The 18705-nt window shown below is 48.6% G+C and overlaps 1 protein-coding gene across 1 annotated transcript in view; it reads left to right on the top strand.

The window, feature by feature from the left end:
• Positions 1-18705, top strand: part of CLPB (caseinolytic mitochondrial matrix peptidase chaperone subunit B) — a 73839-nt gene that overhangs the window by 29683 nt on the left and 25451 nt on the right. The window contains exons 5-6 of the mRNA XM_041469550.1: positions 1748-1876; positions 16165-16262. Coding sequence (XP_041325484.1) covers positions 1748-1876; positions 16165-16262 — 227 coding nt within the window. The remainder of the gene's footprint in view (positions 1-1747; positions 1877-16164; positions 16263-18705) is intronic.

Genomic DNA, 18705 nt, shown 5'->3' with positions numbered 1-18705 from the left:
CAAATCGAGAGGGTGTGCTCCACAACTACTGCGCAAAATATATTACAGACATTTATATGGATGGCAGGAAGGGAGACAGAGGGCTGAAAATTTCCAGGCACCCAGTGATGGATGGTGGACGAGGCTTCCCCTGACGCTTTATTGAGTTTCCGATGATTATCTTTCTCAGAGACATTTTTTACAGATGACGGCCGAGCTGTCACAACGGACCATGGGGGAAAAAAACCAACAATAATAACACTTTAATCTCTTTACTGCGCTGCTCCCTAGTATCTCAGATTCATCTTCCCTGACGCACGCCGTTCATTATCCTGCTCCTCCCTGGGTAGGAAATGACGACAAATAAATATACATACTCACCCTGTGTGCTTGGAGAAAGGACCCAGGGAAGGAAAGGAGCCAGGGCATTAATTGATCTTCCTGGAGGGACTGTGGTTCATTAGTGGAGATGCTGGGCTCGGACAGCATCAGGTAGTCATCACAGTGTTTCTCTCTTCTAAACTTTTTGAATCTCCTAGAAATCTTTTGATGGCTCTTAGGAGGGACTGTGAAGAAGTCCCTGCAGCCCATCCATTTTCCAGCTCTGCTTGCTTTGCAATAGCACAGTATAAGGTATTCAGAGCACTTGGGAGCTCTCCCTGCTCCTGGATCTGGGTCTAATGAGTTTTGGATACAGACCCTTTCACCAAGGAGCTGGACACACCTCCAGGAGCAGAATTTGGCCCACCAGGTGGGTGCTGTTCATTTGAATGGAGACAGCATATGCCAATTCAACCATCACTCATTCTCCATGGTGGGACAGCGTATTTATGGGGCTTCCTCTGGGCAACCTGTGCCATTGTCTCACCACCCTCACAGGGAAGAATTTCTTCCCAATATTCAATCTTACACTGCCCACTGTCAGTTTGAAGACATTCCTACTTGTCTTGTCACTGTCTGCCCCTGTAAAAAGTCACTCTCTCTTTTTTTTTTGCTGATGACTAAAGCAAAGAGTTTAAAATCCAGGTTTTCTGAAGCCTGATCCTTAAACCAGCTACAGGAGAGCAGGGGTGCTGCAGACCCTTCCTTCAGAGCCATGCTCTGCTGAGACAGACAGACTTATGTGCTGGAGACTCCCAAAATCAGGAATTTGCTTGAAGAGCAAGCCATGGTGGGGCAGCATTCATTCCTGTCCCAGTTTCCCTTCTGTTCGCTAAAAACGTTATTTAGATTAGATATTGGAAGAAATTCTGCCCTGTGAGAGTGCCAAGGCGCTGGTACAGGTTGCCCAGAGAAGCTGTGACTGGCCCATTGCTGGAAGTGTTCAAGACCAGGCTGAACAGAGCTTGGAGCAGCCTGGTCTCATGGAAGGTGTCCCTGCCTATGGCAGGGGGGTAGAACCAGATGAGCTTTAAGGTCTCTTCCAAGTCAAGCTATGCTGTTACACTACAATAAATGGCTGGAAAAAGGCTAAAGTCTTTGTTCAGATGTTCTCCACCCACCTCCTCCCCTGTATGGGCACTGTGTAGACACTCACTGGGATACATGGAAACCATGTTGTCCTTATTTCCACTGCTGCTCAGTGCAGTGGGGGCGACGGCCACCAGAAATCCACACTGGGGTCCTGTGGTCCCAGAAAAGGTCACAAAGCCCTTAATAAGCTTCCTGCTTGGTAAGGGGTGGTGGGTCCATGCTGCTGCTGCAAACCCAGATGAGCAGTTCTGTCGTTATCTCAGTGAGCTGAGCTTTCACTCTTTGTCCCCTGCAGTCCTTGTCACCCGGGAGGATGACTTCAACAACCGTCTCAACATCCGAGCCAACTTCAAGGGCTGCACAGCTCTACACTACGCAGTTCTGGCTGATGACTACCTGACAGTCAAACTGCTGCTGGATGCAGGTGAGTTTTGTAGTTCCACCCAGCCCATGGGCCAGGAGCACTTCTGAGTCAGCCCATCCTACAAAACTGTCAGGTTCAGACACAGGCCACACTCTGTCACTGTCACAATTTGGTGTGATTTGCTTTCATCTCTTTACTTTTCAGTTTCTGTGTTCCTGTTCATTTCCACTAGTTTTTCTCCATGTGCTTTGGGTGGCTCTTCTCACCTTAGTCATTGAGTTTTCCCTTTCCTCGTGCAGTTAAACATGCAGGGAATCACAGAATCCTGGAATGGTTTGGGTTGGAAGGAACTCAAAAATCATCCAGTTCTAACCCTCTGCCATGGGCAGGGACATCTTTCACAAGACCTGGTTGTGCCAAGCTGCATCCAACCTGGCCTTGAACACTTCCAGGGATGGGGCAGTCACAACCTCTCTGGGCAACCTGTACCAGGGCCTTGGCAACTTCAGAGGGAAGAATTTCTTCCCAATATCCCATCTAACCCTGCCCTCTGTCAATAGGAAGCCTCTTCCCCTTCTGTCACTCCAGGTTCTTGGAGCACTCTCCAGCTCCTTTGGAGCCTCTTTAGGCACTGGCAGGTGCTCTAAGGCCTCCCTGCAGCCTTCCCTTCTCCAGGCTGAACACCCCGAGCTCTCCCAGCCTGTCTCCAGAGCAGAGGGACTTCAGCCCTTGGAGAGCTTCTGTGACCTCCTCTGTCCTCACTCCAGCAGCTCTACACCCTAGTTCTAATGTTGGGAGCCCCAGAGATGGACTGGGTGCAGAACATGCCCCCACTGGTCTCTGCTTAGTATTTTTTCATTTCCCATCTGCAGTATTTACTCAGGCCATCTGTCATATCCCTCATGTCCCTTTGTGGAATGGAAGGGTCCCCACTATGCCAGGAATGGATCTGCTCTGTAGACAAGGCACAGGATAGGTGCTGATACTGCAGCGGCTCCGGCTTCTCTCTCTCTCAGGCTGCATGGTCACTCCCCTCCCCCACCCAGACACAGCTGGGCAGGGGAGAGCTCAGATCCGCTCACCTGCCGGACTCCAAAGAGGAAGTCTCTCTGGGAGTGCTCTGCTTTTAACCCCTGTGTGTTCTCAGAGGCGTATCCAAGTGCCCAGTGGCCACACCAGGTGCCAATTTGAAATTTGGCCACTGATTGGTTTGACCATAACTTCCCAAAACCTCACTTCCGGGTCAAACCGTGACAGATACCCAGATGAAATGTTGGACACTCAAGTACTGTTGGCACCGGGACAATGCCACTCTTGTGAGAATTGATCAGAATTAGCTTATGCAGTTACTGGTCCTCTTGTTAAATCACAGGGCCCCTCTCCTCACAGAGCCTGTTTCACTGTCTTTTCTTGTATACTCACCTGGGCAACCTGTTCAGTGCTCAACTGTCTTCATGCGGAAAAGCTTATCAGCACTAGTGGAGTAGAATGAGAAGATGCATTTAGCCAACAGAATAGGAATGTGTTGCCCTGACAATGGTTTTTATATGTACCCTCCTGTTGTTCCTTCTGGGATGATATTTGTGACTCTTGTGCTGTTCTCCAGAGCTGGCATCTTCTTAGTGCGTATCTGCACATACAGTGTGTCAGACCATCAAGCTGGTCTATAGTTCTGTTTTCTTCCAGATGTGATGTCCTTTGTTCCCAGCATTCTTTCTCCTCCAGCAATTTCAACAGCTCTCCTCCTGTGATGTCCCCAAGGTCACCTGGAGATGAGCCAGCCACATCAGTGCTGTCCCTGCCTCAGGTGTATGCTGCCAGCAGCCTCTGCCAAGTGGAACATAAAGTAGTCACCTGTCACAGCCTGGCCCTACCAGAGACAGGCTCACTAGGGTCTGGTTGGCCAGATGCTGATTTTTGCAAAGATCTGAGGAATGTTGTAGTCTTTGTGGTGTAGGCATCTCAGAAGTTAATTCTAGGGAGGCAGACGAGTATGTAATGGTATGACATGGTCTCATAAGGCTCATTCTTTAAGAAAGCGGCTAAAAATAGAAAGTAGCATCTGTGATGGCTAAACATCCCCAGATGGGATGAAGAAAATTAATTGGCAACATTGAACCTTGATACTCATCTGTATTAAGTGCTTATTATCTTTCACAAATAGAAATATAAGAGTGAAAGGGTGAGATTCTGTAGCACTGAACTCCAGGTCAGGGTTTCCCTAGGAGCCTTACAGATACCAGAACCCCAGCTCCTGGCCATAAATTAACCCAAAACCAAAGGAACCAATTAAAGAAATTCTATTGCAAATTCAGGGCTCCTTGCAGGGAAGGGAGCTGAAAAAGCAGGCAGCTGCTCAGGAAGCTGTGGGACTGTGTGGACATGGTGGCTGGGAAGTCTTCAGAGAAAAATACGCCCCCCCTCAAGTGGGGTCCTTTGCATTTTTCTGACACAGAAGCCCCACTCAGTGTTCACAGCATGTGTGGGCATTGCATGAGCACAGAACCCGGCACGGTCACAGAGCATATGACTTACTGCATGTCTGTTCCATGGGCCAGCAGCACCTGCTCAGTGATCATTTGGCCATGGGCACTGACGGTCAGAAGGTCTCCAACAAGACCTCTGGGTTCCCACAGTTGTGGGCAGGGATCCCCACAGGAGGAGCACAGCAGAGTGGAGCGGAGTGGAGGGCGCTTTACCTGTGGGTAAATGAGCTGTGAATGCACAGACCTGGAAGGGCTTTGCGGGAGAGTGCAAGGGGCTCTGGAGTGTTACAGAGAGTGGCAGTGGGGTTGAAGGGCTGGAAAAGTCCTTGCCACAGCAGTATTGGGAACAGATCTATGCAGAGTCTGTCCTGGAGGCTGGAGAGTGTTTGAGATATGTCATGGTGTGAATCATAGAATCACAGAATGGTTTGGACTGACCACTCCCAGCTCTCCCAGTGTGTCTCCGGAGCAGAGGGACTCAGCCCTCAAAGCACCTCTGTGGCCTCCTTTGGACTCACTCCAGCATTTTTAGATCCTTCTGTTGTTGGACCCCAGAGCTGGAGGCAGCGCTGCAGGTGGGGTCTCACCGGAGTGGGGCAGAGGGGCAGAATCACCTGGAATAGCATTTTCTACAAAGATATCTGCTTCTCATTTCTGCCTTGGAAAACCTCCTTGCATGACATATTATCAGGTGATTGAAAGTATAGGGCAGCTCCTTGGTTACCCTAAGTACAGGTAAATGATGGGTGCGAATAATTGAAGTTGGCACTAAAGAATTTTTCCATCCTGAATAAATCATTGTAAGGAGTAAGTCCACCTTATTTCTCCAGTTTGCCCTGCTTAGCTCTCCAAGTACTCTTCCAATTCAGGCCTCACTTCGCAGAGGCAACTGTTCTTTTTGTTCCAGAGATGTTTCTGTGTCTATCCTGGAGCTACTGCCATCCCTGTGAATGGCCCTTTCTCTGCCTGGTGCCCACAGAGAGTTCTTTGTAGCAAAGTGTCTCAGCTTGAAAGAACCCCCTTGGATCTCAGAAAAAAAGAAAAAAAAGCATTTAACAATCTGTGGGACTGTGTTTGTTTGTGTACAAATGGAAGGATTGTGTGAAATCAAAGTGGAAATTCAGAACTTAGCCAGAAGAGGTGATGGTCACTCATCACTGTTCCGTTCTTAGTCCAGCCCCTCAGAAATCCTTCTGGATCCTGCTCAAGAGCAGCAGAGTTCATTTCCAAGCGGAAATCCTTGTCTTGTAGAGCATGTCCCAGTGCTCAGATCCTGGAGACAGCAACCCACCAGTGGGAATCTCCATATGGCGATGGTGTGAAATTCCCATTGGAGCCCCTCCCAAGGTTGAGATCACAGTGTTCCTCAGATTAATCCCAGTTCACCGTCTACAATACCCACTTACCCTTTGCAGTCATGGTTTAGGATGCAGATTTATGAGGATTATTTGCTAAATGTAATAAACTTCACCTTTCTGACAGGTGGACTCTGAGCTGCTGGGGTGACAGCAGACCCTTCCCTGCCCTTTCAGCAAGTTTTGGGTGCTGGAATTGGATTTCCTGAGGGGTGCATGATAGGAGGATTTTGGGGCATTCACTGGAGGCGTTCCCCTCCTCCCAGTTCCATGTGATAACAAAGCAGGGGATCCCTGCCTCCTCATCAGTGTAATCTGGGATGAATACATGGTCAAGGGTCTTCATGTGGAGATCGAACACCGTTCAGCCCTTTGTGAGGGTAATGCCTCTGTGCTGCCATTGACATCGCACACAGGGTGGCTCCTGGTTGCTGACATGGAACAGGCTTCCCTTGGTCTCTCCCTACACCTGCCTTTTACTAACTCTCCATTTACTCTCCCTCTAACTTCTCTCGCTGGTGCTCTGCCCTCGGGCCAAAGCCATTAACTGCCCAGCCTCTCTCTGCTCCAACCATTTCCGTACCCTCCTGTTGTTTTTTAAGGGAAGCCCCCTGCACTTGCCCCTCACCCCCCATCCCTAGCCTTTTGTGACCCATTCAGTGACTCGCTTGACCCCTCCAGGACCTTATAGCCCTTTGGTCAGCATGTGTGTGCCCAGCAGACCGCGAGATGAAGTGGCAGCTCTGTTGTCCTTTCGGGCAGTTGCTGGTGACATTTCACAGTCCCCTGACCTGAGGCGACACCATAAATATCGGTGTTTGGGGAAGGGGTGGGTGAGCACTCGCATCCACAGAGTGCACCAGTTGCTACTGCAGGCACAATTGATTCCAGGGACTTTGTGTTTAGCTCAGAGGAAGGCAGGCAGGGTCACCAGCTTGCTGGTGACAGAAGTCTCCTTGTTTTAGAGGGAGTTTTTATTATGTCAGTATTTAAGTGAAATAGCCAGAATTAAAAGGTGCAGCTTTCTGGCAATGGCATAACCCTGCCATGGAGCATAGCCAACATCAACCTCCCTTCTACAAATGGTTCTGCTCCAGAATGTGTTGCTGAAATGCAGGGAGACACTGATTCATGTACCCAGAGTCATGGAGATTGTTCAAGGGCTGTAGCCCCTCTGCTCTGGAGACAGGCTGGGAGAGCTGGGGTTGTTCACCTTGGAGAACAGAAAGCTCCTGGGAGACATTAGACGACCTGCCAGTGCCTAAAGAGGCTCCAAAGATAGCTGGAGAGGGCCTTTGGATAAGTGCATGGAGTCGCAGGACAAGTCAGGGCTCCCCACTGACAGAGTGCAGGGTTAGATGGGATATTGGGAAGAAATTCTTCCCTGTGAGGGTGGTTAGGCCCTGGCACAGGTTGCCCAGAGCAGCTGTGGCTGCCCCACCTCTGGGAGTGTTCCAGGCCGGGTTGGATAGGTCTGTGAGCATCCAGGTCTTGTGGAATATGTCCCTGCCCATGGCAGGGGAGTGGAATGAGGTGGGCTTTAAGGTCTGTTCAGCCCAAACAATCTTGTGATTCTGTTATTCAAAGATGGGGACAGCTCTGCTGCTGCTCAGAGATTTACTCTGCAGGTAAATGACCCTTCTTCCAGCATGAGAAACTGTTCCCTTTTCACAGCCTTGTACTGGGAAGAGTTGTCATAGCTGTGGTAACCTTTCAGTAAATTAAAGTTATACTAGATAGAGCGTAGAAGAAGATGCTGCAGGAGCTGTCTTAGGTTGGAGCTTACAAAATGCAAAATCAGAATATTGTGAGCACTTGCTTATGTATATACCTGAGAAAGTAGGCACAGGAAGAAGCATAGAAGCAAGGCTCCCCTGGTGTGTAGCAGCTCAGCTGCAATTTTTCTGGGATCTCAGATTTAATTTCCAAGTGCTTTTCCAAGGTGTGTTTGGAGGGTGTGTGTGTGTGTGTGTCCATGTAGCAAGGGGTTGTCTGAACTGTCATCTGCTGACATGTTGAAGTGTTGTTTCTACATGGTTGTGTGGCAGGGCACTACTCCGCTGCTGCACGTAGATGTGTAGGGGCTTATATTTCCTACCCTTGCCTAAAAATAGAGCAGCTCCTTCCTTCAGAGATTGACCCATGCCAGTTCATGGGACTTCTCCTCTCTCTATCCCCACTGCAGAAACCAACACCTGCCCTCCTGCCAAACATGAGCAGGCTCCATATGTTCCCCCATTCTCCCCAGTGCTCTCCCCATCCCTGACTGCCCTGCTTTCTATTTCCCATCTTCAGAAATCAGCCCCTCTGCTCCCAGCTCCTCCTAGAGCCAGCACACAGGCTGACCAGGCTGTTACTGTATTGGAAATGCCTCCTGCAATACATCTGCAGGGGGATCACATGATCACAAAATGGTTTGGGTCATAAGGGGCCTTAAAGGTCTTCTCATTCCACCCCACTGCCACGGGCAGGGACACTTTCCATTAATTTAGATTGCTCCAACCCCATCCAACCTGGATGCCCCATGCCCCCATAGGCATGGGGCAGCCTGTGCAAGGGCCTCACCAACCTCACATGGAAGAATTTCTTCCTAATACCCAATCTAACCCTGCCCTCTGTCAATGGGAAGCCACTCCCCCTTGTCCTGTCACTCCTTGCCCTTGTCCAAAAGTCCTCTTCAGCAATCTTGGAGTCTCTCATCTCTAATTAGATGTGAAAGAGAGAGAGGAAGAAATGAACATAACATTTGTGAAAACATTTTAGCTGAAGCTGCAATAACCTGGTCTGCTGAACTCGATTTGCTAGTAAATTTAGCGCAGTGCATTTGTTTGTAATATTGTGCACTCGTCTCCTCACTCCAATGTAATTGCAGATCTTGTGAGTAGGGTGAGTGATGGGTAAAAAGATTATTGAGCCAGCATTGCAAGGGATGGGTTTTGGACATCAGAAAGCAAAAGTGCTTATGGTATTCTCTGGAAAAATCAGGTTCTAATTAATTGGGTTTTTCTAACCCAATTAATTTCTTATTAACTACTGCTTAATATATCTTGGAGTGTTTTCTGTTCCATCCCAGATTAAAAGAGTCTATTCTTCCAGAGGGAGAGTGAAGGATATCCCTAGAGAGTAGGCTTTCAGGTCCCCAGCAGCCACTTCCAGAGAGGAGAGAGCTTTGGTTTTAACATATCTGGAGAAAGTAACATTGAGGTTTTGCTGCAGTCAGCAGTTACCACAGTAAAAAAGAACTCAGGGCAGAACTCCTCCCTCTCTACAACTCCCCGAAAGAAGGGTGGAGTCAGGTAGGGGTCAGGCTCTTCTCCCAGGTAAAAAGTAACAGGATTAGAGGAAACTGCCTTGAGTTGTGCCAGGGGAGGTTTAGTTTGAATATGGGGAAAATTTCTCCCCTAAAAGGGTTGTTCAGGCTTGTTCACTGCCCAGGACAGTGTTGGAGTCCCCATCCATGGAGGGATTTAAAAGCCTTGTGGGTGTGGCAATTAGGGACATGGGTTGTGATGAGGGAGTGGTTGGACTTGATGGTCTGGCGAGGCTTTTCCAACCGAGGAAATTCCATGAAACTATTCCATGACTCTAACACAGACTCTGTAAACCACGCTGTGCAGAGTAAAGCTCTGCACAACCCTGTGTGACTTCCTCCCATTTTTCCTCTAGAGTGGCTAGGACAGGGTTTAGCTTACAAGCAGGTCAGAGCATACAAATGCAGCCACTGTGGATGCAGCTGTCCCCAGGAATGCAAGTCCCAGTGGCTGGCTAGGCCCTTTTTGGTGAGTCACAGGCATGGTAGCTGTCCTGGGTGGTCTGTTGTGCAGGTTTGCTGCCCTGACCAGCTGTCATGCTAGAGTGCCTGACATCCTCTCTCCCTCTCCATGCTCATATTTACAAGGGAATCGGATAAATTCTGTATTGATTCCTTCTGTTGCACTGTAAATTTTGCAAAAGATGATTAAATAGTGCAATAGCATCTGCGAGTGCCGAGGCTCAATATGTTCTGGGCCGGCATATCGATCCTTCGTCTGACCGCAGCTCCACTCCCTACCATGCCAGACCAGTAATTAAAATCCTATGAAACTGGGATTTAGAAACCAATCATATCCCAGCATTGAGGCATCCAGCATCCCACTGTGGTGACAGCAATAAGAGTCCAAAGTGCCAGCACATTTCTGTCTGTGTTGAAGCACTTAGGAATAATTTTCCCTTAGGACAGGGGAGTAAACAGATCCCTCTTGAAGTGTTTCTGGGGACAAACTTGACAGTGACATGTTTGGCATGATCTTAAGAGCTCTGCACACATGGGTATGTGAAGAAAGGGTGATGGATATATAGGAAGAGTATGATTTTGTAGTTTCCTCTCTTACCTTACAAAACAAGAGTCAGGAGTCAGGTGGATTCTTTTCACACACAGTTGTCAAGTAGGCATAGACCAAATTACACTCAGGTTCCATTAAGGCAAGAGTGAAAGGTGCACACATTTAAGACATTCATTCATTCTTTCCCCATTTCTTCTGTTGCAACTTTCCCATTTGCCATAGAGTCAGAGAACAGTTTTGGATTGGAAGCAACCTTCAGGCAGGCTCATTTTGTTCCAAACCCTCACCATGGATAGGACACCTCTCAATAGATCAGGTTGCTCCAAGTCCTGTCCAGCCTGGCCTTGATCTTTATCACTTATGGAAACTCACCATCTCAGGTTGACTTCCAGCTTCTAATAAGGCTTAGAGGTCCTAGCTTTCATTCCTAAAGAAGGGGCTTCTTTAAAATCCTTTTTTACCTGTGGGTTTTTTGCATTTAATTTGCCAGAGCAAACACTTCATTAGATTTTCTTCATCTCCCCTGGGTTTGGAAGGATGATGGTGTGGTTTCTCCCTTTAGGAGAAGCTCCTAACTCTTCTTATGATAAGGACTTTAATAAATATCATTGGGTTTCTTCAATCTTAGAGATTTGAGGGACTGGGCGATCAAGGAGAGAGAGAACCAGGGCAGAACCATTACAACAGAAAGGGGTGTAAGGAACAAACCAAATCGGCATACAGCATAACAAAACACAATACAACATTTACATCCATGTTTCTGACAGTTACCTGCTGGTGGGCTGCTGCTTTCTTTCGAGCAAGATCCATGTTGTCCCCTTGTGGTACAAAGCTCCTTAGCCATGGATTCTTTGCTGGATTTTCTGGTGAGGAAGTTTGGCATGAACATGTATCCCATTGAGGTGTAGTACTTAGGAGCTGAGGTTTGGAGAAAGCGTTTTGCTTTGTCCAAGTCTGAATTAAGGCTTGCACCTTATCTTGGAAGTTTTCTGGCTGCCAGAGCTCTTAGTCTCTGGTTTCCACCAGTTTAACAATTTATTGGTGTTGTGCTCTTTATCCTTGCAGTCCCTGGGCTAGTTTTCTGTGTGTTGTAGTGCCCTTCAGTGTCTCAGAGGGGTGACCTTCATGCTGTATTTTCGCTGCTTGGTCAGGGCATTTCATTCTGTACTAATCCTGTGTCACTGGCTCATACGATCACCTTTCTTACCTTCATTTTGTTTCCAGTCTTTAATCGCTGACCTCACCACTCCACCAGTGGGGCTCAGTCCTTTCCTGCAGTCCAGTTTACATGCTGCTTCGACCAGTCTCCTCCTTTGCCTCTGTTCCATCTTATGCATCCCGGTCCTGAAACTGTTGTGTCTGTCCTAGTGCATAAAGATTTGTGTTCAGTCTGGTTCACAAGGTTTGGGAGCACTGGTTAAGCTGCACCTCCAAGAGGACCTCTCCTTGCTGGTTGCTACCTGCCCTTGTCAGCATCTGACCTTCATCTCAGAGCTCTGGATATATGCTTTTCCATGTAAACTCTACCCCAGAAATGTCTAATTCTTAGTTAAGTCTAAACTCTTCATTCACAGAATCACATAATGATTTGGATTGGAAGGATTAAGCTCTTCTAGTTCCATGCCCTGCCATGGGCAGGAACACCTTCCACTAGAACAGGTTGCTCTAAGACCCATCCAATCTGGCTGGACAAATTTAGATTGTAAAGGCTTGTTGTGCTTTGAGAGTGAGGACACTGGACCAAGGGAGCACAGACCTTGTTCCCTAGAACTGTGTGAGGGCTGCTGTCAGCCCAGGGCTGTGCATTAGGCAGCACTTGATGTGGTGGAAGTGCAGCTGGTGCAGGTGGACAATAAGACCAAGGGGATCTTGGCTTGTGTCACCAATAGGGTGGCCAGCAGGACCAGGACAATGACTGATCCCTGTACCGGGCACTGCTGAAGTTGCACCTCAAATCTTGGAGTTGGTTTTGTGCCACTTATGGGAAAAAATGGAGGTTCAGGTGGGACCTTCTCACTCTCTACTACTACTCAAAAGGAGGTTGTAGCCAGGTTCTCCCAGGCAACAAGTGACGGGACAAGAAGAAATGGCCTGAAGTTGCTCCAGGAGAAATTTAGGTTGAATATTAGAGGAAATTTCTTACCTGAAAGTGTTGTCCAGCCTTGGCACAGGCTTCCCAGGGCAGTGGTGGGGTCTCCATCCCTGGAGAGACTTAACAGATGTGTAGATGTGGCACATGGGGACATCCTGGTCTAGGGTGATGGCCACTCAGCACCCTCAGCAGCGACCACCATGGCTTTGGTACTTCTAGGCTCCTCTTTCTGGGATTTAGTGCCCTTCAACAGAAAAAAAAAGTTTATTTCCTGTTCACTTCTGGGATATTGGATCCAGCAGAGTCTGCTGCAAGGAAAGGGATGCTTCCCAAGTCCCCTCAGTGTGCTGGAGCACAGGATGGGTCCAAGGCAGTGACCTAGGCAGAATGGGTGCTCACAGAGCCTGGTAAAAGATATTGAGGTACTCCTGGGTGCAGTGCCTTGAGGAGCAGAGAGAAGTGCCCCAAGTTTCATCCTTGCTGCCTGTACCCAGGTCTTGTCTGTACCTGTCCTGCCCAGGGGCCAAGTGTGCTCAGACCCTCCACTCAGGACAAACTTGGTGCTGGGGGTCTGTGTTGGAGAGAATGGCTTTATACTGGGGAGAATGGCTTTGTACTGATTCAATGGCTTTATACTGGGGAGAATGGCACCCCTATTCATAGCAAGAGGGTTGGAAATAAATGGTCTTTATGGTCCCTTTGGACTCAAACCAGTCAGCAATTCTGGGATTCTATGAATTGTTTTATAGTGGGGAAAATGTCTTCATACGGGGAGAACAGTTTTATACTGGGGAGAGTGGCTTTATGCAGTGGCTGTATTATGTAGGTGGGGATTTGTATCTTCTCTGAGTTAACAAGTGATAGATAGGACAAGAAGAAATGGCCTCAAGTTGTGCCAGGGGAGGTTTACGTTGGCTATGGGGAAAATTCCTTCCCTTGAAGGGTTGTCCAGCCCTGGCACAGGCTGCCCAAAGCAGTGGTGGAGTCCCCATCCCTGAAAGGGATGGCTATGTAGTTGTGGCACTTGGGGACATGGGTTAGTGGTGGCCCTGGCTGTGCTGGGGGAGTGGATGGACTCAATGGTGTCAGAGGACTTTTCATACCTAAAATATTCTGTGATTCTATCCCTGTTGAATGACTTTATAGTGGGAGAATGGCTTTTCCCTGACTGAAGCAGTGCAGTCTTCTGTGCCGGAGACTTGCACAAGCACTCAGTTTCCACCTCCACCATATCATACCTTCTGGACACCAGAGAAGGAAGATAGGAGACACTGAACATTTTGGCATCTTGTCTTTCCATAACACAGGCCAGCACAGGCCACTGCTGCTGCCCAGCTCATTTGCAGGCAGAACATCTGGAGTGGCATCAGACAGGGACTGTGTCATGCCAGTTCTCTGTCCCCACACCCACTGCTGGGAAGAGCTCAGGACCCAAACACTCAGCAGGAGGCTACCTGTGGGTATGCCCAGGACAGGAGGTTTCACACCATCTGGCTGGGCTGTGAAACAAGGTCCTCAAGAGTCCGTTCCTTGTCCCAGTACTCAGGGCTTTCTCAAGCTGTGATCTGTCCACTCTTCGGAGCAGTGTCATTCTCTGGTTGTCTGTATGAGGTTCCAACGCCACTGTGTGCCGCTGTGTTCTGGCCACAGCAGGCTCAGATCTGCTAGTCTTCTGCCCTGACAGGATGGAGTGACAAGAGCAGGGTTGTGGGGCTGCCAAGGACACAGGGAGCATCACAGGGATGTTCCTCCAGGTTCTGTCTGTGCCCTTTGGCATTCTCCTTTTCCTTCTGCCATCTCCCTCCTTTTGCTATCCCCCTCCCTATCCTGACAGCAGTGGGGGCCCTAAATACCAGTATCCGCTGCGTCGCCAGCTCTATTGACAGTTATCCAGAATCTGAAGGAATTCAAGACAAATTGTTAAGAGGAGGGAGTTAATAAAATTTGAAAAATTGAGGCCTGTCACTCCACTAAACTTTTTTCGATCCCACTGACAGAAACATATTTCCCCAATGAGTGACCTTCTGCAGCTGCTGCAGCGCCACAATGCTGGGCGGGTGCAGGGAGAGAGGCCCCACGCTATTTATCAAATATTATCAGCCGGGCCTTCTAATATGAGCATGGAGGGTGGGAGGAGGCCACGGGCTCATACAGCCTGAGGTGCTGCCCAGGTGTCCATCTCCAGCTACAGACAGCGAGTGGGAGGTGACAAATTGCCTTCTATTAAGTCATGGAAGGTTGACGTCCCCTTGGATACTGCTGCAGCCTGTGGCACAGGGTGGGAGAGGGCAGGAGAGGAGGTGGGGGTGTGGAGTGGGGTCAGCCAGGGCACCGGCAGACCAGTGGCCACTTTTACCTTCTATTAGCAAGCCAAGTGATACTGTTATTTATGGCAGCATAATATTTTATTGCTGCCGGTACTCGAGGTTGGAATCGACCAGTTATAGGAGTCAGGTTCTATCAATTATTGCAGCAATTAGTCAAGTCGTCAAAGCCATTAACAGGGGGATTAGGCCAATATTGGAGAGCCATTACTGATAGATCCAGGGCACAGCCAAACAAACCCTCCATCAGAAATGAAAGCAGGCCTAGCCTCGAGTATGTCATCATTTGGAGAAGTCAGGAACATACCCCACTGGTCACTGCATAGACCCAGGTGGGTTTTGGCGGGGGGGGATCATGGCAGCGCTGTCTCTTTAATGTATATGGAGCAGCCAGCCCGGCAGTGTGTAATTTCACCTGTCTTGATCATGGTCTTTATTTGTGAAGACAAGGCTTGCCATAGAAATTAGTCCATGTCAAATGTTTATGGAGCACATTTTTCATTCTGTAAGCAAATACAGTTCCTTGATGCCAATGCCTAGGAATGGCTAATCTCTCCGGCTCCTCTCCCACACACTCCCCGTAATTCATTCATCTGTTCTGATTGCTGCTTGCCATTACTGAGCATCCTGGTGCTTTACACTGTCTCATGGCACAGAAGCAGCTTGGTCTGCCTCTGCCAAGGTACTTGTCTCACTCCCATGTTTTCAGCATGGTCAGAGAATGATTCAGGCTGGAAGGGACACAAGTGGAGTCATCTGCACCAACTCCCCTGCTCAGGCAGGAGCACATTGCACAGAATTGCAGTGGAAGGATTGGAATAGAAGACATCCCGGACCTGCTGAGCACAGTTATGGGGTCTTCCTCCATCAGATTGTTTTCCAAGTCTTGATAACTAGTGGGATGGTCAGTTTCAGCACCAGTTTGGGGAGTTTGGGACCAATTTGAAGGTTCATTCTCATAAACTCTGGCAGTTAGGAGCTGCTGTGGGGTCATGGAGGCACCAGTGTTAGTGACAAGTCTCTGCCTTAGAGACAGCTCCTGAGATACTGAGAGTGAGAGATGCATCCAGAGACCTTGTTTGCCCCTCTAGCTATTGCCCATTACCCCTGCCTCCTGACACCACCAAGTTTCCCCCTGTATACTTCCCATCACTGCAACTGGACCAGTTTGACATGGAATGCTCTTCTGCAATCCAGTGTATCTAGGAAGGAGAGCTCTCTCCATGTGTGTGTGTTTCTGTGGGGTGCCCATCCAACTCAGTCTAGCTCAGTCTTTGGGATTTGTTGGTTTTGGGGTTTTTTAAATTACACTGCAAGGAAGGGTGTGATTTTCCCCCAGAAGTGCTCCAGGGGCTGAGTCGAGCAGCTGGTCCACAGGCAACAGCCAGCCCCAGCTTCAGCTTCAGCTCCAGCTTCAGCTCCAGCTGGCATAGGCAGCATATCCAGTTGAAGCTGTAATGGTCCCATGTGGCTCCCATAGGACTGAGAGTGGGTGCTTTTGTGAAACTGTATTTCCTTCTGGTGACCATGTGCTCTCATCCCCCCTCAGCATCTCTTCACTGACAAGCCAGCTGTTAGCAGTGACAATCCCTTTTCTTCCTCCCTGGAGATCTGTGCTTGTAACTGCTGGTTGTACATTCTCTCTTTCTGATCCAGACACGCTCCAGAGCAAAGGTTAGGAGGGAACACAGAGAGGATGTGCTTCCTGCTCCTTCTGCCCCAAGACTGAACTCTGAGCTCCTGATCTTATTCATTTCTTGTGCTGTCAGGTGCCAACCCCCTGCAGAAGAATGAAATGGGACACACACCCCTGGATTACGCCCGTGAAGGGGAGGTCATGAACCTTCTGAGAGCTTCAGAGGCGAAGGTGAGCCTGAGATTCTGGCAGTTTGGGTTTCCTTTCCCACTACAAGAACAATTGTAAAGAAGTCATGTGGATGTGGCATGTGGGGACATGGATTAGTCGTGGCCTTGGCAGGGCTGGGTGAGCAGCTGGACTCGATGATCTGAAAGCTCTTTTCCAACCCAAATCATTCTATGATTTTAGGGTGCAAGTGATGGAAGGCCACCTTAGCACCCCTGAAGCTCCATCCTTTTCCAAAAGATGTCTGTAAAAATTAAGAACGTGATGCATAAGGAGAAATATCCGTTTCTGTAGTATTTTAACTGTTACTGTGCCCACCTCTTCCAACTTACCATTTCTCACTCAGGAGTGACCTGTCCAGGACCAGTAATGCTGCTCTGTGCCTCCTGGATGCAGTAAAATTCAGAGCCTGTTTTTACTGTATTTTCTGAAACTGTCTGTCAAACAAGCAGGGCTGAAAATCCAGAGTCCAGCTATGGCCTTGGGATACAGGTGTTCATGTGTACCAACCTAAGGTAAAAGGCACCCATTTCTGTGGTGGGATCTCATCCCTTCAGCCTCCGTGTCCCATTTGCTTTAAAGAAGGAAAAGAAACACATTTGCCATCATGGTTTCAATAAAAATGCCAGCAATCAGTACGTTTGTGGTGCAGTGTGCTACTAAACAATGAGGGTTCAGCAGCTGGATCTCAGGGATTTAAAATTCCTGGGCAGAGGCCTTGTTCAGTGAATTATCAATGGGTAGGAGAGGCCATCACAGCAGTTGCAAGTGATGCCTCATATCTGGAAGTGTTCAAGACCAGATTGGTTGGGGTTTGGAGCAACCTGGTCTAGTGGAAGGTGTCTCTGCACATGGGAGGGGTTGGAACTGAGTGAGCTTTAAGATCACTTCCAAGCCAAACCCTTCTGTGGTGCCCTGTGAGCATCATCTCTCCAAGCAGCACAGATCAGCTAGGGCAGGAGACTCCCAGATAAGGGACATTCCCTTGTCACCGGACCACAAGAGCAGGAGCTGAGGCACAAGAGGACCAGGTTTGTTCCTGGCTGCAAATTCCTCTGACATTGTATACCTCAGTGTTTGTTCTATGGGTTTGGAATTTAAACTTGCATGCTATAAACCTGAGGCTAAGAGCTTACCACAAGTGGAGGATGAAGGTAATTAAAACCATGTCAATTACTGCACTTAGAAGGTATTATCATGAAATAAACCCTCCCGGTGTCAACTGCTGCACTGTCTTTGCTCACCTCTTAAAGTCATCACTCAGGCAGGAGTTCAAAACCACATTCCCCAGTGCTGAATAAAGTCCACTGAATAAAGATCACTGACAGAGTGATCTTTCCTCTGGGGCTCTCCATACTCCTTCCTGGCAAAGGAAATCCTGCCATGCCTGTCCTCTGTGGTCCTGATGGCTGCTTTTGTAGCCAGTAGCACTATGTGGTCACTTTGACAGCTCTCAGAGCAGGTTTTCATAAAAGCATTAAGGAAGGAACCTTAAAGCTTGTCTCGTTCCACTCCACAGCCATAAGCAGGGACACCTTCCACTAGACCTGCTTGCTCCAAGCCCCATCCAACCCAGCCTAGAATACTTCCAGGCATGGAACAGCCACAGCTTCTATAGGCAACCTGTGTCAGGGCCTCACCGGGAAGAATTTCTTCCCAATATCCCATCTAATTCTGCCCTCTGTCTTCCAGGGGGAAGCCATTTCCCCTTGTCCTATCCCTCCACACCCTTATTCAGTCACTCTCCAACTCTCTCGCAGCCTTTTAAGCCCTGGCAGGTGCTCTAAAGTCTCCCTGGAGCCTGCCCTTCTCTGGATATACACCCCTAGCTCTCAGGTGTTTCCAGAGCAGAGGTGATCCAGCCCTTGGAGTACCTCCATGTTCATCAGCTTCATTATCCATTATCCCTCTAGCATCCCTCCCAAACATGGCTGCATTTATGAGAAAACACTCCAAGGGAAGAGGTTCATGAGCACAGCACCAGCAGAACCAAACTTTGGCATAAAACCTGCAAAGAGTGACAGTGTCTTTCACCTTACAGGAAAATGAATTTGAAATACTAAAGGAAAACAGGATATAAATTGATCAGCCCAGACGATGTCAGGGACATGAGCTAAGCTGTGATAGCTTTGTGGAGGTCTGGAGAGGGGTTCTTCCATAGGAAGGGCCAAACAAATCCTGAGGTAATTCTTGTGGGTTTAAAGCAAGGTTAAAATGAGCTTTCACTGCTCCAAACTCCACGTAGAAGGTTGTGGCCAGATTAGCCAACAGCCAGCTTTCAAATAACCAAAAGAGACATTTTTCTCATGAAATGTGCTTAAACCAGCAACTTGAGGATGTTCAGGATGGAAAAAGAAGCATGTAAGTCACAGCTGGAGGCTTGTTTTCTTGGAAAGGCCTATCGAATGTGATGGCTGGGATGAAGTGGACACCAGCTCCTGGTCAG

This window comes from Pyrgilauda ruficollis, unplaced genomic scaffold (genome assembly GCF_017590135.1).
Source record: "Pyrgilauda ruficollis isolate IOZ18807 unplaced genomic scaffold, ASM1759013v1 scaffold236, whole genome shotgun sequence".
Classification (NCBI taxonomy): domain Eukaryota; kingdom Metazoa; phylum Chordata; class Aves; order Passeriformes; family Passeridae; genus Pyrgilauda; species Pyrgilauda ruficollis.
The sequence above is the reverse complement of the archived record's forward strand: the minus strand, read 5'-3'. Positions and strand labels throughout refer to the sequence as shown.